We start from the raw sequence: 17983 nt of genomic DNA on the forward strand, positions 1-17983 counted from the left end.
ATAGGTTTTAAAATCAGTTAGATCTAAATTCAAGACACATGGTAAATGTTTTAACCTTGAAAGTATTATTTATATTTTCTAAACCTCAATTAGTTTATGTTCATTAGATATCTATTTTATAGATATTGCTATGAGTAAATTAGATGGGTTATAATATATCGAGTACCTATTAAATAAGATCTCATTTAATATCAGTATCCTTCGTTTTACTTCTCAAGAATATTCATCAGGAATTTTCTGAGTCATCAGGTTATAAGACATTGTGGCCAGTACATACATGGACATGATGTATATGGGTAACATGGAAGCAGTTCTTAAATATTTTACTGGGTGATGAGTCAAAGAAAATGTCTTCAACAGAAACCTGCACTTACTTGGCCTTTCAAGTACATGCCTTGACTGGATGAGATTGCTTTAGAGCATGTCTTTAGAGATGTAGGAAAGCACTGACTGGCTCCAGGTAGCACCATAATAATTCTGAAATTTTTGGAAGAATTAGAGTGCTCTTAATGGAAGTTATTCTTTTTCCCTGTCCAAGAAACTAGGGAAAACCAATCTAAGTATCTCCTAATGAAAGTATAAGATGGATACACAGAGAGTGGTATCCTAGTAGGTTCTAAATATACACATTTTTTCCCCTCTAATGTTATTATCATTGATAGTCACTGCATTTAATTAATGCATTTAAATAAAATAGTACATTCTATTATAGGTGTAAAAAGCTTATATGTAAATAAATACATTTTATAAGATTGAATAGGTGCGAAGAGGTAAAGAGATTCAATATGAACTATGGCAGAGTAGAAGCTGTCACAAATTTGTTGACAGCTCTCTGGAGAGATGGGGTCTATTTACTCATTCTTGAATATAGACTAACCTGTGCCATTTTAAAACATAGAATATGGCATAAGTAACTTTATGCCAATTCCAGCTTGAACCTTTAAGAATAAGGGCACTTTTTGCTTTCTATCACTTAGAGTACTAGTTTTTAGGGCTCTGAGCCACCAGATGAAAAGTCAAACTAACCTACTGGAAAGCCAGGTAGAGATACCATAGGGCTACAGTGAGAGCTAAAAAGGCTCCTCTGAGCCCAGTAGTCCAGCCATCACCACCAAGACACCCGACATGTGCATAATGAAACAATTTTAGACTTTACTCCTCCATTTTCAGCTATTGCCATTCACAGCACATGGGTCAGAACAGATGTCCCAGCCAAGCCTTTTTAAGAAAAGTTATAAACAGCGTAAAATGGTGTTTTAAGCCAGTAAGATTTGGGATGGTTTGTTATATAACAAGAGATAGCCAAAACACACTTTTTGGATATAAAATGAATCAATAATTTTTTTTTTTTTTTTTTAGTAAAACACTGCTTATCCACACTCTGCCTTTGAATTATTGGTGTTCTGCTGGTTAATTAGGTATGTACAACTGCCATACCTTTGTTACATCCCTCAAATGTTTTACTCTGTTGAGGCCTTTTCTCATAGACACAAAAGGAGAAACATAAAATAGCAATTCTAGAAATTATTATTACAACTATATTTAAGTTTAAGTAATTTAAAATGAACAGAAAAGCACACGTAAGTTTTCTGATTAGAAATATGTCATATTCAAAATATTTCTTAATTAGATACCTATTTAAAGAGATAGAATAAACTATGAAATATTTATAATAAATACTTTGTTCCTGATAATTATGCGAAAGGGGAAAAAGCAAGACACAATTAGAACTCTATATGTAATTTGAAGTCTGTGAACATCATTAGACTCAAACTAACATGACTATTTAAATTATTCATACACAATTACTTTCTTCACAGTTAATTACTCCTTTGGATATTTCAAAATGATCAGACCCTAAGATATTCATCATACTAAAAATTTCAAATCTTCAGATTGTTCCAGACTAAGAATGCAGACTCTATTATAAAGCAGTTTCTCATCTTAAAAGGAAAGAATGATACAATAGGGCATATCCTTTCTCTTTAAGTTCAAGAAATTAAAAACCATTTATTTAAGTCTTTCCTTCCTTTCCATTTGAAATAAACTTTCAGTTTTTCAATCTTCTCTGGTTTTTGAGGTTTTGAGTATTCCAAGATAGTTCTATATTTCAGTATGTATTTCTAAAAGTACCACTTTAGCTTCCATGAAAATAGTTTTAAAAATAGTCTAACTCTCAATACCCATTTTTAATATAAAAAAAAAAATAGCCAAGGGAATGTGAAAAGAACTTCAGTACTTGTACAGAAAATAAAGATGCAAGTTAATTAGTCTCAAGATACTGGTATAGTCATCAGTTATTGATTTGTATGTTCAATTAATGATTACTGTTATTTTAACTTTTGAACATCAAATTATGCTAATTGTATAATTAAACACAATCAGAGGGATAAAATTATCATTTTGAAAGTACTCTCTCAGTTATAAGAAATGATATTTTATTCTAATAGTATGCATTTTTGTTAAATATTGACAAAAACATATATAGTGATTTATGACTTATGCTTTGGCTAAATAATACTTGGGCTTAAAATAGTTTAATGTGACTTACTAGTTTTATTATGCTAATTTCTAAATTCTTTTTGCTGTCCTATATTGCATGAGAGCTGCTGGATGAAAGAATCGACAGCTATCTTCGCCCTCTCTTCATATGCCTCTTTTTAAAACAGATTGATATCTGCTGGAGGAAAAGTACTTTTTTTTTTTCAGAAAGACGCAACCCTTGGTTGATTTCTCAGATTGCCAGGACCTTGTCAGTTTACAGTCCTTTATTTTTTATGCCTACAGCAGCTGGTCTTCCTAGGTGGTCTCCTATCCAAGTATTAACCAGGCCCGACTCTGCTTAGCTTCCAAGATCAAATGGGATCAGGCTTGTTTAGGGTGGCATGGCTATAGATGGAAAAGTACTTTTTCAAGTATATAATAGCTTATATGGTTAAAAGCAGTGTTATGTTGTATGAGAAAAATCTATAGGTCAACATTTTTCCAAATAAATGAAGGTAAAATGATTAGTGTAATTCTCCTAAAATCTATAGCATATAGAAAGAACAAAGGAAAATGAGGAGGGAGGGAGGAAGAGGGGGAAGAAAAGAGGGGGCCAGAGAAAGGGAAAGGAGAGAGATGGACATAAGTAACAACAGAAGGTAAAATCTACAGAAATCATATAGAAAACAAATTTATCCCGATTAATCAAACCTCAAATCATTCATTACTTTAAAACATAGTGTGTAAAATTCTTTTCAATTGCATAACAGCCTCATTTCTCCAGATTGTCTAAGAGCCCTTCCTTAGTCAACCTTAACCACATGCTTTGGTTATCATCCATTTCTAAATCTCCTTGAAATTTTTTTCTAAGCCCAAGCACAGCATATTTAAAGAAACAGCCATGGCTGTCAACAAAGAGATTATTATAGTGAGAGTATGTGATGCTTTATAAACAATCCAAATGTGTTGTCACTGTCCGATGATGGCATCTGTATGGTTGAAAAAATTTTTATTATTTTATTTTATTCAAATATCATGACATGAGATAAATGAACCTAGGCCATTGAAATAAGGTTCTTGGGGCTTTTAAATAATTAAGGGCTAATGTAGCCGAGATAACATGTATTCTGTAAATGTCATATTAAAGTATCAAAATTAGCCTACTTTCAAAGATTACAAAGGATAGAAATTGACAAAAGGAAGGTTATTTATGCCTGTGTTGGAATAATATTGTGCAACAAGGGAAAAATTATGACCTAAAAGCATGTATAGTCTGATCTCCCTCTGAACTAGTAAGTTTCATTCATTCAATTGCTGTTGGAAAAATGTCTGTGAAGCTCATGATAACAGCACCTTTATAACAGCAAGAAATTTGGGAAGAGTTTTAAGAAAAGAGAAACCAGTGAAGATAATTTTTCATCATTCTAACAGATGTCGCTATTCGTGATCCAGTCTCCTTTTTCTTCAGTAGTGATTAGGATAATAGCTTAGGTCAGATCATAATGGCCTGAGTTAAGTGGAGAGTGACAGAGCAAAGCAGAGCAAAAAGCAGCAAGTAGGAATTTGTGATCATCAAGATCAATTATGCTGATAACTCTCAATTAAGATAGAAACATCAAAATTTATGATGAAGGAATAAAAAGCACGTTTAAGATGACATGGACACAAATAAAAAGTCTTCCTAAGATTGCTGGCTTTGGTAACTGAGTAAAATATACCAGGAGAAGGAATGTAAGCAAGGAAAACCACAGGTTTGGAGAGATAACATGAGTTCAGTTTTACACATATTGCAATCAACATCCCTGTGGGACACTCAGAACTCAGGCCACCAGCAAAGGGAAGACGTAACTGGGTTATCATTTGCCAAAAGTGTGAAGAAGTAAATTTTGTAAAAGCACAAAAATACTTTGTTTTTGTTTGATGATCATTGGGGGGAGCCCCAGAACCTTTAGTGCTTCTTTACATGGAGATCAGAAATCTTGCCACAGTTTCGGGGGGGGGGGGGGGTTGTTTTATAAAGAAAGTTAGCATTTTATAAAAATTGGCTGCATATCAGTGACTCAAATGTGTCTGCAGTGTTTGTGAGAAAGGATTGAAATGTTTTCTTCAATTTGCCAGTTGTTCCTATATTTTTTCCTGGAGCATATAATGGCAAGGAGATACCTTGACAATATTAAATATACTGAATTTCTTAAAATACCATGGGATCTCTTAAGAAACAATTCAAAGAATAAAAAAATATCTCCAACATCATCATCACTCTAACTCCTCCAGGATGAAGAAGACACATCACAGAGTGAAAACAAGAAAATATCTGCCCATTGTCTTCTCCATTGCTTTGCTTTAGAATTGTTTCAATCTAAGAGCAGCATGCATGGTTTACCAATCCCTAATTTATATCCAAGCTGTAATTTTGACATGACGGTCTACTTTTTTGGTCACTAAAATTTTGTAAGAGCATATGCTGCAGTGATGTGAAACCTGAGCCTTTAACTATACGTTATCTGTAGGCAAAAATATCAATTTCCACTTGGATATCTGCCAGTCCCCAATAGTACAATTGTGTATTGAGGAATGCATGAGTAGCTGTATAATCTTGTACACCTTTAATGATCCATTTGATATGCTGGTGATCAAATCTAATGAGCATGATCAAAGTCTTGGATAATTGCCAAACAGTGTACATTAGAAAAAACCATGAATGGGAAGTCAGCTTGGTACAGTGTGTCTGGACAGAATGCAGGTGTTCATAGATAAAGTTTTATTGAAACAGCCAAATCTATTCATTTACACACTGTCTACATCTGGATTTGCACTGTCACAGTAGAGTTGAGTAATGATTAACTAACTGTATGGCCCACAAGCCTAAAACATCTCTGCCTTTGTAGAAAATGTTTGTCAACCTGGACCTTTAGGAAGTTGATAATTTTCTAGCAAAATATAACAATCTAGAAGTAGAAAACTTAAGTAGACCAGTTACTATAGACAAAAATGGAAAAGTGATTTTAAAAATCTACTTTCAAAAAAGCCTCCAGATTTCACTGATGAGTTTTATTTAAAGTTAAAAAAAAGTTTTAGTGTCATTTAAACTATTTCAGGACATTAAAAACCATTAAGTTCTTAAATTCATTTTATGACTACAGTAAAGTCTCAATACCAAAACCAAATATAAATAGTATCAAAAAGAAAATTTTACATCAATATTACTTATAAATATAAATACAGAAATTCTAAATGAAATTACAGTGACACATCTATAACAATGCATCCTGTTATCCATGTCACTAAATAATTTTTAATAAAAACATTTAAAAACAAGACTATTGCAATAAAAATATATTAAATATCCATGGAAAATTGTTTTCATTGTGATAGTAAAATATTTTAAATATTTACATATTTGTTTTATATTATAAATATTTACATATTTGTTTTAAAAATAGAATTGCAGAAAGCATAAGTACAATTTAATTTATATTTTAGGAAAAATTGATCTGGCGAAGACCAGGTAGAAGACTATTACAGTACTGTGGGAAAGGGATGGTAGTAACTTATAACTATCTCTCATTTTTTTCCCCTGAGTAGAGTTGGGAATTAACTGGGGTTTCTTCAGATTATTTATTGTGCTAAATTCTGAGTCTGTCTACTTCTAGAGCTGTTCCTAAATGAACTTGTGATGTTTTACGTATTCTTGTATGCCTGTATGTCTCTTAACAAGAATGTTGGTGGGAGCTTCAGAAGCCTGTGTAAATACAAACTTGCACATTCAGTTATATTAAAGGTCATATTTTTAAAGAGCAAGAAAATGTATTTTTTAACTTCCTATTTCCTACTTTAAATGCTTCTCCCCAGCTCTGACATTTGCTTTATTTTATGGATCTGCTTTCCAACTTCATTTTAATGTCAAAATTTCCTCAAAATTTTCCATTCACTCACATTTTTTTTAATGCTAATCCAAGGAAAGAAAACCATTATGATACTAATAAAATATATATTTTTTTATTTTAAAAAACCTTTCCTGTTCCTAAGCAATCTGAATTAACATGTTCTATGTCCTTCAATGCTCCCTTATACATTATTTCTTGATTCATGAATTATCTTGACCTTTATTTGCCTATTATTTTATCAAGACCATATATTTGTATGTATATGTGTGTATAGAGTGTGTGTGTGTGTGTGTGTGTGTGTGTGTGTGTGTGTAGTGATATTGATGACTGCTGATTGAGCAGAGTGGTGGTTGTTTAAGGTTGGAGTGGCTGTGGCAATTTCCTAAAATAAAACAACAGTGAAGATTACCACATTAGTCGACTGTTCCTTTCATAAATCTGTAGCATGTGATGCTGTTTGATAGCACTTTACAAACAGAACATCTTCAAAAATAGAGTAAAGCCTTTCAAACCCTGCTGTTTCTTTATCAACTAAATTTATGTAATATTTTAAATCTTTGGTTGTCATTTCAACAACCTTCATAAAGTCTTCACCAGGAGTAGATTTTACTTCCAGAAACCACTTTTTAATTTAATTAATTAATTTGTTTATTTATTTATTTATTTTTTACTTAGCCAGAAGAAGCAACTCCTCATCCATTAAAATTTTATTATGAGATTGCAGCAATTTAGTTGCATCTTCAGGCCTCACTTCTAATTCTAGTTCTCTTGCTATTTTATCACATCTACAGTTACTTACGTGAATGAAGTCTTGAACCTCTCAACTTAGTCAAAACTCCTGTAAATGTTAATATTTTGATTTCTTCCTATGAATCATGAATGTCCTTAATGTAAACTTTTTTTTTTTTTTTTGCACAGATCCAGCAGAGGAATCATTATCTATGGCAGCTATAGCCTTACAAAACATATTTCTTAAAAAATAAGACTTGAAAGTCAAAATTACTCCTTATCCATAGGCTGCAAAGTTAATATTGCATTAGCAGGCATTAAAACAACATTAGTCTTTTGTAAACTTCTATCAATGCTCTTGGGTGACCAAGTGCATTGTCAACAAGCATTCTATTTTGAGAGGAACTTTTTTTTTTCTGAATATTAAGTCTTAACAGTGGGCTTAAAATAGTAAACCATGTTGTAAATAGTTGTATTGCCATCCAAGCTTTGTTGTTCCATTTATAGAGCACAGTTGGAGCAGATTAAGCATAATTCTTAAGGTCCAGAGGAGTTTCAGAATGGTAAATGAGCTCTGGCTTCAACTTGAAGTCACTCACTGCATTAGTCCCCACCAAAAGAGTTAGCCTATTCTCTGAAGCTTTGAAATAAAGTAGTGACTTCTTCTTTCTAGCTATGAAGGTCCTAGTTGACATCTTCTTCTGATATGAGGCTATTTCATCTACATTGAAAATCTATTGTTTACTCTAGCCACCTTCATTAATTATATTAACTAGATCTTCTGTATAACTTGTTGCAGCTTCTACGTCAGCCCTTCCTGTTTTACCATGTACTTTTATGTTATGAAAATAACTTCTTTCCTTAAACCTTCATGAATAAATATATGCTAGCTTTGAAATTTTTTTCTGCAGCTCCTTCACCTCTCTCAGCCTTCATAGAATTGAAGAGAGTTAGGGCCTTGCTCTGGATGAGGCTTTGTCTTAAGAAAATGTTGTGAGTGCTTTGACGTATCTAGACCACTAAAACTTTCTCCATATTAGCAATAAGGCTGTTTCATTTTTTTGCCATTGATGTGTTCACTGGAGTAGCACTTTCAATTTCCTTCAAGAATTTTCCTTTGCATTCTGTTTAGCACAAGATGTCTACCTTTCAGCCTGTTTCAGCTTTCAAGATGTACCTTTGTCGCTAAGCTTAACCATATCTGGCTTTTGATTTAAAGTGAGAGATGTGTGACTCTTCTTTTCCCTTGAACACTTGGAGGCCATTGTAGGGTTATTAATTGGCCTAATTTCAATATTGTTTGTCTCAGGGAATAGGAAGGCTCAAAACAAGGAAGAGAGACAGGGGACAGTAGATAAGTGGAGCAGTCAGAACACACACAGCATTTATCAATCAAGTTTGCTGTCTTAAATGGGCACAGTTCGTAGCACCTCAATACAATTACAATAATATCATCAAGGATCACTGACCAGAGATCATCATAAAAATATAGTAATGAAACAATGAGATATTGAGAGAATTATCAAATTGTGACACGAAGTGACATGAAGTGAGCAAATGCTGTTGGAGAAAATAGTGCTGATAGACTCGCTTGATACAGGATTTCCATAAACCTTCAATTTGTAAAGAATTCAGTAAAACAAAGCTCAATAAAACAAGGTATGCCTGCATATATTTATGAAACACATAGAAATATATATATTTGTATTTAAATATTATATACATGCATTCAATGAATCACATGTATGATTATAAGCTATGGTGAATCTATAAATAAGTAGGATTCTATCCTAGGTATTAACAAGGAAGAACCACCTTTAGGTAGGGTCCTCAGAGAAAGGTTATATTTAAATTATAGCTGGAAGCTCTTGCAAGATTTATGCAAGTACACAACATGATTGGAGTTGTATATTTCACAGCTCATTCTGTGTTCTGTGGAGACACTGGATTGGTGTGCAGCAAAATTAGAAAATGTAACTGTATATTTCTAATTACAAAGGCATGATGACAAAGAATGTGGAGATGTAAAAAGAAAATGGATTTGTATTTTTGGACTGTTTCTAGAGAGCCAAGATTAAGATAACCACCAAATGCTTCTTCTCTCAGGTTTCTCAGTATGTTTGAAATTCTTTCAATACTATTCTGTAAAGAAAGAAAACTAATAAAATTTACTGAATTGTAGCATTGTTTAAAAGAAAAATGTGTAATAGATTGATATACACATGCCAGAAAACCTTAAGAAAATATGTAATCAAGAGCCAACAATTTGTATAGTTGAACCTCATAATGTCAATTAATAGTAACATTAGAATTCTAATGCCATAAGCAGATACAACAACTATTTCAATCAAATCCCAACCTTGGACTATTTTTCTTGCCTCTCGTTTGATTTGAGTCTGCCACATCTTTGTGTTTGTAATATCAGAAGCACTTTTCTATTTCTGATTATCTGTTACACTATACAGATAATACCACATTATCCTGAGAGAACAACAGTTCAAGCTGGCCTATTGAACCTGAAATTCTCTTAAAAGGAACAGAGAAAAATGCAAGAATAGATGATGTTTTCACCCAGAACACCAAGTCAATTTCATTCCTCAGACTCAGTTTGTGATCCTTTTGTATTCTTTGTCCTCTACTTGCTTCTTTACAGTGGGCAACAGGAATAAAGATAACAGCCAGATCACACAGTTTTGAAAAAGAAGTATTAACTGTGCCATCTCTGACTAGTGGAGTGTTTTTGTCTCTTAAATGTAGGTGCCAAACCAAATAACGTTAACCACTTTTTATCATGCCGTACTGCTGATAACAGAATAAGTGTCTGCTTGTTTCTATTTTAAAACCATGGTAACCCAAGAAGAAAAGCTAAGAAATTACACAGTTGTGAGAAAATTGATTTCTCTCCAAATCCAAATCCTAATGGAGATTTTCTTTTCTACATCTCTTGTAACATGAATAAATGGGCTGTGAGGGATTGTGTTCAGATGTCTCTTCTGAGATCAATAATTGGTTTTAAGGAAAGATTGCATTAATCCCATGAAATTATATTCTGAAGAAAAATTTAATGTTTATTATAAAAGTTTGCCTTTCAAGCTCTCATTCTAGTAATGATATTGCATATTGTTGCCTGATTAGACCCACAGAGCATCTCAGATATTTTTTTCTTCCTTTAAAATATTTAAGGGTGAACTTACAAAATAAAGTTTTTTTAAAAATGAAACCTTGAGTATAATGAGAAGAAAATAATCTATTAATAAGGTGGTGAACTAATTTCCCTTTTGCAAATTATTAGTCACATTGACTGCATTTGTTACTCTGATATTAAGATTATCAGAGACATGAATGGTTGGTAAGTCACTTGGTTTGCAGAGCCTTCTCCTCTTAACATGTAAAACGTCAGTAAAATTTTTAAAACTTCATTGAAATGGACACACAGCCTACAGAAAATTTTGATTCTCAGAAACATAACATGTATTATCCAGTGAAGAGGTTGATATTAGAAGTATTCTATTACTGTTAAAACAGCTTGGAACATAGTGTGTACTCACTACATTATGTAGCCTGTCCTAGAGGCATTTAGACAATTAAATATTTTTGATTAATACATTATTCCTTATTACTCTACCTTTTACTATAACATATTTATAATGTGACTTGAAGCATGTATGAGTTCACTTTATAAAGTACAGATGTGCCTGTTTGCTAAATGATGTTTAAAGTCTTTGATTAGATTTTTATGATGATTTCAGCTATCTAAATGGATATTTTTTCTTCCAAGATAAATGATTCTTTGCATTTTAATTAAACTCGATCTCAGAATTGCATTTTAAATTATTCCTTAAGGCACTATATAATGTATCCTATAGTAAGGGTTTACATTGTAAAGTTTTTTGCCAATATATAGAAATAATTTTTTTAATAGAAAATGAAAAATTAAGCTTGGTGTCTGTTGGAATTCAGGAAGTTTCTTTTCATTTCAAATATGTGCTAGTGTTTTTCTAGAACACAAAGACTTTTAAGAATTATGAACTAATTAGTCATATTTGGTTCATTCATAGGGATGGTGTCTGTAGCGGTTTCTTGCAAAAGTCCTTGGAGATCCTCTCTAAACTTTCTTCATGCCATGTGAGGTTGATAGTTTTGATAAAATGAGAGAGGCAAACCGTAACTCATACCAGTTTCAGATCTGTGGAAACCTTTATATAGGCCCAGAAGAGGACAAAGGATTGGGGCTGGTACTAATTGGTAAGAGATGTAAAACCAAAATAGAACATTTTATTTTCCTGCCCATAATAAGTTGTGCTGTGAAAAAGATTCCACAATCTTTTACACATGAATAATTTTGGGGTCTTGTAAGTATATCCATAGAATGCAATGGATGAAAAGCTATCCTGGTTTGCTGTGGTGGGCCATTAGGGTCAAGTAATCAATTTGTCAATCTCTGATTTCATAAACCCCATTTGTAATTATTTGACTTCCCATTGAAACTCTACTACAGGGAAGGAATGATAATCTACATCATTTTATAATTAACATTTCTCATCACACATTAATAGATTGGCAGTATGTTTATATTTAAATATAGCAATAAATACATTTATGACAACAAAAGAAATTTAAATCAGTGAATACTGTAGATTCCTCTCATTAGTGGACAAAAATATATATTTATATATTTTTTTTGATAAACTTTGACCAATATTACACCTTCATGGTACCCATATGACAAGATCAAAGTATAAAAATTAAAAATTATATCAGTTTTAGTCACTAACCAGCAAACCTTAATGCATCATTATATGGTGACAATATTGGGGGAATGACTACTTTATGTATTACTCATTTATCATATCTGTCTTCATCTGGAGAGTCCAATATATCAATAGAATCCAGATATTTAATTTTCTATAGAGTTGTGAAAGTATACCAGTTGTCAGTGTAGGTATTTCTCTCTCTTATAATCCTTGCCTTTATGCAGTAAGTCTCGGAGGAAATTACTTGTCTACTTGAAATTGGCACACCTCTCACTTACTCTCTAGTAGCTCTTTGAAGTTTACTTCTAAGTGTTTGATATGTATAGGGAAAGACCTTTCTGCAGAGTTGGTCAAGTGCCCCCTGTCTGTTCTTAGAACTTAATTGTCCCAAGCCAGTTCAAACAAAGAGAAGAGCTTGTAAAGTAGAGTACACACAAATATCAAAATGCATAACAGGATATAACACCAAAAGCATATGCAACAAAGTAAAAATTGATAAATTGGACCTCATCAAAATTTAAAACTTTTATGCTTCAAATGACATTATTGACAAAGTGAAAAGACAATACATAGAATGTGAGAAAATATTTGCAAATGAAAAATATAATGGGATTAATATCCAGAATACATAAAGAACTCTTACAATTCAACGACAAAAATCAAACAACTTTATTCAAAATTAGGCAAAAGACTTAAATAGAATATCTCCAAAGAAGATCTACAAATGGCCAATAAGCATATGAAAAGATGCTCAATATCACTATTCATTAGGGACATTCATATCAAAGCTATAATGATATACCACTTCACACTCATTAGGCTGTCTGCTATCAAAAAAATTAACAAGTGTTGGTGAGAATTCAGAGAAATATTAGTACAGTGCATTTATACTCTGCTAACATAGATTATTTTTTTGTCAGTGGAAACATCTATTGGCCTTCAAGTTCTACAGATACATACTTAGGCATTTTATTAAATAATTACATTAGGTTTCTTGATGATCCTCTTTGATCAGTCCTGTTTTTTATTATTTATAATTTTAGATTATTTTATTTTTATATTAAACTCTAGGTACCAAAGGAATCTGAAGGATAAAAATTAGTGTCATAAAGTTGTGAATGTTATGAATTTTATTTAAACTCCCACAATTCTTATACAATATAATATTGCTTCTCTATTGACTTGTTGTAAGAAATACAGATGTGTACTCTTGCTGTAGGCTATATTTTGTACCCTTTATTTTTTTGGAGGGAGATTGCCTAAACAATAGGAACATAATTCAGCATTTTTAATGCATTTCTCATTTTTTATTAAGATTTGACATCATTGCATGCAAAAAAAACCAGACTTGACTTTTTGTAAATTAACTCAAAATCTTTTAGAGGAACATACATCATGTGTGTTATTCCCATTAATTTAAAGGGTAAACTTACTTCCAAATTGGAATGCACTGACATATAAGGAAGAGAAAGCTGGGTTCTAAGACTTGTGTTCCATCACTGACTTGCGCTGTAATTTTGAGTTAATGCTGTAAACTGAGCCTTTTTTCTCTTTGACAAAGAGTTATTGGACTAGATGTCTTATGAGATCATTTAAATGAATGAACACAGTTGTGTATCAGTAAAACTTTATTAACAAAACAGTCATAAGGTTAGGTTTGGCCAATGGGCTATAGTTTACCACCTCCTGATTTAGAAGATAGTATTGTTTGAAGTTAATATACTTTTATGGAATCACAAAACATATTGTGGAAATTGTTTTTAAATAAAACACAATTCGAAATGATGAAAGAGTGGCACTGTTGAATTTTTCTCCTTTAGGCTTGAGTTAATTAAACAGGAAATACCACAAGATAAGGCCATATTATACTTTAATTTCTGGTGGAGCTCTTGGAAATCTATTATGCACCAAGATTGGGTATGTAAAGAAGTATATGCATAATAAAATTTGTTATTCAAATTGGGCAAAATGAACATCTTTTTACTATTAAGTAGGAAAAAAAAATTTTTTTTAAATGTAGCTTAGCTGAACTAAATCTAAAAAATCTATGTGCAAATAATTTTTTCAACTGTTGCAGTTCTTTCCTCCACCTAAGGCATATTTTATTACTTTAAGCAGTAAAATTAAGCAGGGATATTTACTACTGGCCAGATTGTGTTGAGATTCACATATATCATATCATTTAGTTAACACAATAATAACAGTATAAAGTTTGTGATAATATTTTTCAAGTGAGGAAATTGTACTTCAGATGGCTCTGTTATTAAGTATATGTATAATCAGTTTCAGAACTGTCTGTATAACGTCAAAGTCCATGCTCTTAACTATTATACATCTTTCAGGCTTATCACCATTTCTCCTTCAGATATCACCAATCTTATTTTTTGTTTTACTCTTAGTTGGTCAAATATGAAATGCTGAGGAAAAAATATAGTAATATTTAATCATGTTTTCAAAACCTAGAGAAAAAATGGAAATAATTCAAGTGATTCACAGATAAAAGCTATTCCACGTTTTTCTCATAGATATTAGGCAACGCCCTTTTGATCAACCATCAGTTGTATTGGTGGTGGCTTCTTTGACAATGAAAACCTATACTGGCTTTTCCTTTGTTCCTCTCTCACTCTAATCACTTTCTCCCGCGTGCTTTCTGGGATGACCTCCCAAATAAACTACTTGTACACAGATCTGTGTCTCAGATACCATTCTTGAGGGAAAATCAAGCTAAGACACAATTCTTTTACATCTCTCCCTCTAAGCACTCTCAATCTCCACACTGCCATAAATATTCTTCCTGGGCATTCCCAAACCCTCATGATTTTGTTAATAAAAACCTAAGATAAATTTACATAGTTTAAACTTACCTAGTAACTGATTGCTATTATAAGATATCTTACAACTGTTGTAATTTTATTGGTTCTTTTTTTTTTTTTGACTCTTTGCTGTATATACAGAGCATACAATACATAAGCCCTTCGTGTATTTCCTGACATTTGATCTTTCATCTGTCTTTGCTTCGCCTTCTCAAATAATTAGTGAGGCATGGAAGGGCTGGAGCATGCCTTACAATTTTCTTTCTATTTCTAATATTTAATACTCACCAAGTAACTGCAGGACATTAGATACTGACTCAGTGGTGTTTCATAGTTCTCTAAGAAGCTACATAGTCCTTGAGAATGGAACACACATTTTCAGCTCAGAATTAAAACAAGTAGTTTCTCTTTATGCCACATAAAGTTGAAAATTCTCCTTTGTAACTATGTCAGTGATATTTAGAACAAAATATATAACCTTAAAAGAGTTGGTACAGCAACACATCCATTTCTACTGACAAGCTGAGAAGTAGTTACTATTTTGCACTGTGTCGTGGTAGGAAGCAAAGTGTTCCACTGAAATTAATTGATTTAAAAGTCACTACTTAATGTATTAGTAGAGACTTAAGTAAAATCTAGGGACTCACTTTTTTTTTTTATTGCCTTGAAGCAACAATTGTACATGGAAGCCATGTGTAAATCAAAGAAGGAAAAAGCAAGCAGATTCCTAGCACTTTCAGCAATAAAGGTAAGTCTGTGTACATTAAGCTGTCACAAATGAAAGGACATGGAGAACGCAAAGCTTTTGCCTCATGAATTGTGTAAAGAGCTTAGTGGGAGCAGTAACCTCAGCTATATTCAGACAATGGCAGAGTCAGATAGGGTCGTCAGATACACAATATGATGAGAGTAGATAATTCATAGACACAGACAATTGCTAATATCTAAAATAATTACATTTTGTGAACTCAGTTCATTTCAGTTTTAGTGATTTAATTTTTAAATCAAAAATTTTTTAACTAAAAAAAAAAAAAAGAATAAGAAGCACAGCTTCATATAGTCCTGTCAGAATGTGCTATATTTAATCTAGCTTTCAATTTTGAGAAACATTTTTACTCACTAAACAGTTTGTACAAAGAACAGTTAGTATCTGAAGAATTCAAAACATACTTTTATAAACAGGTTATGTCTGAAATTTTCCAACCAGAAATAATTGGTGAGACATAATTTTAAGAGACATTAGCTTTGGAGAATTAATAAGAAATTGTATCATTCATTACCAATGTGAGCACCAGTTAGAAAAGCTGTTCTTAACCCTTACTTCTACCATCACTAAGTCACATGAGCCAGTATCTCCATAGGCATCATTAAATTTTGCTACATAGTTTAAATGAATGTCAGTAATAATCATGGACTATGACCTTCAGCATATATAAGCTAAATGATGATGTCATCCCTTTTTTACTACTGGTGAAGACAGATTTGAAATGAGAGTAAACAATTCATACACTTTTTTTTTTTTTTTTTTTTTTGCATTATTAAGCCATTCTTTTTTTGCATGTGAAAAGGACCAAAGTTTTGCCTCCTCCCAGTGTGCCTTCTAGGATAGTGATTTTATACTGGTTATTAAGAAACAAAAGACTCTGAAGAAACTCTGACCCTCCCTTTCTCTACCTAAGAGATTAAGATTGAAAGGCTGCTCCAGGAAGGGTTTGTTAGCATATTCACTTTAGCATTAGATAGGGAGGATCCAAGCAGGGTCCTGTTAGTTAGATTCCCCTCTGTGTCCTTTGTTTCTGGGTTGCCTATCAGGAATTTGTTTACCACGTGTTTCTATGTGTTTTGGCTACCTGTTAATTGCCTAGTTCTCTCTCAAAATCCCAGACACCTGCCCTGCTCTCTCCGTTCTCCATATAAACCTCAACTGCCCAATGGCTCTTTGGGGGTCTCATTCTTATGGCACTCCAGAATGTACATGCATATAATAAACTTTGGACATTTAATTTTAACCCAGCTAGAAGAACTTAGGAGGTGAGAGCAAAATTATTTTTTTAGCCCTCACACATACATCTAAATTAACATTCATGTACCATGAAGCTTGCAAATATAGAGAATGATTATTTGAAAATTAATCTACAATGACAAGTGTCATGGATTTTTCATAGTAATAATGTGAGGACAAGGATAATTCCATACTATGGTGGCTTAATACAAAGCTACATTTAAAAATATAAAAATAGATCCTTCCCCTTCCCAGTGCACCTAGTGGCAGACCAGTATCCAAGGCCAAAAGTTTGTCACCGAAGATGATGAATGCTGACATGGATGCAGTTGATGCTGAAAACCAGGTGGAACTGGAGGAGAAAACACAACTTATTAATCAAGTGCTAGAACTCCAACACACACTTGAAGATCTCCCTGCAAAAGTAGATGCAGTTCAGGAAGTAAATCTGAAGCTAAAATCAGAAAACCAAGTTCTTGGACAATATATAGAAAACCTCATGTCAGCCTCTAGTGTTTTTCAAACAACTGACACACACACACACACACACACACACACACGAAAGTAAGGGATAGCTGTCCCTTCTGTCTATGCTGCTGATCTTTTTTTCTTTAAATGTTGGATAGATTCCAGAAGTTAGAGTACTTTTGCTTGTGGCTTCATTTACTGTTTATCAAGATAATGTCAGATCTAGGCAAAATTAAGAGCATAGCAGAAGACTTCCATAAGTTTCTGTATTATGTTAGTCTATGAAAATGTGAAAATGTAGAGACTTTATAATTAGAAATGCATATATTTATGAAATTTGATAATGTTTTATCGTTTGCTTTGATTTATAGATTTAGCACTTTCTTTTATTATAGACATGGTTAGGAGATGCAAGCAAATAATCATCAGGTTGTGAATGTGACCAAAATCATGTACTAAACACACAGCTTTATGCACCCTGACCACCATATTGTGCCTCTTCATTTGCTTCTTCCTTCCCATTTCCCTTCCTTCAAAGGAAAAAATTGGTTACTTATTTGTAAAAGCAATTTCAGTAGCTAATCATCTGGAGAGTAACCTGAACTCTAACTGTTGAAACTTAATGAAAAAAGGTATTTTTTCCGTTAAGGCTTGTTATTTGTTAGTCGTATACACCCACATAATGATGTTTGAGTCACTGACAGACTGCAGATATGATGAGTGGTATACCGTATAGCCAACGTGTATATTGGGCTCTACCATCTAGATTTATGTAAGTACACCGTATAATATTTGCACAACAACATTCTCAGAACGTATTCCTCTGGTTAAGCAGTACATGATTAT

At 32.7% G+C, this 17983-nt stretch overlaps 1 protein-coding gene and 2 pseudogenes across 1 annotated transcript; 2 read left to right on the top strand and 1 right to left on the bottom strand.

Moving 5' to 3' along the window:
• Positions 1 to 1357: 1357 nt before the first annotated feature.
• Positions 1358 to 17983, top strand: part of LOC107511629 — a 93653-nt pseudogene continuing 77027 nt past the window's right edge.
• Positions 2779 to 2897, bottom strand: LOC118604236 (annotated as a pseudogene).
• LOC118603823 (short coiled-coil protein-like) lies at positions 16974 to 17237 on the top strand. Its single transcript, XM_036222410.1, has one exon. It carries the CDS (start codon positions 16974 to 16976, stop codon positions 17235 to 17237), a length of 264 nt encoding a protein of 87 aa, XP_036078303.1.

This window comes from Rousettus aegyptiacus, unplaced genomic scaffold, assembly GCF_014176215.1.
Source record: "Rousettus aegyptiacus isolate mRouAeg1 unplaced genomic scaffold, mRouAeg1.p scaffold_m13_p_6, whole genome shotgun sequence".
Taxonomy (NCBI): domain Eukaryota; kingdom Metazoa; phylum Chordata; class Mammalia; order Chiroptera; family Pteropodidae; genus Rousettus; species Rousettus aegyptiacus.

Coding starts and splice junctions, on each gene's coding strand:
- LOC118603823 (XM_036222410.1), top strand. CDS start 16,974: ATGATGAATGCTGACATGGATGCAGTTGATGCTGAAAACCAGGTGGAA.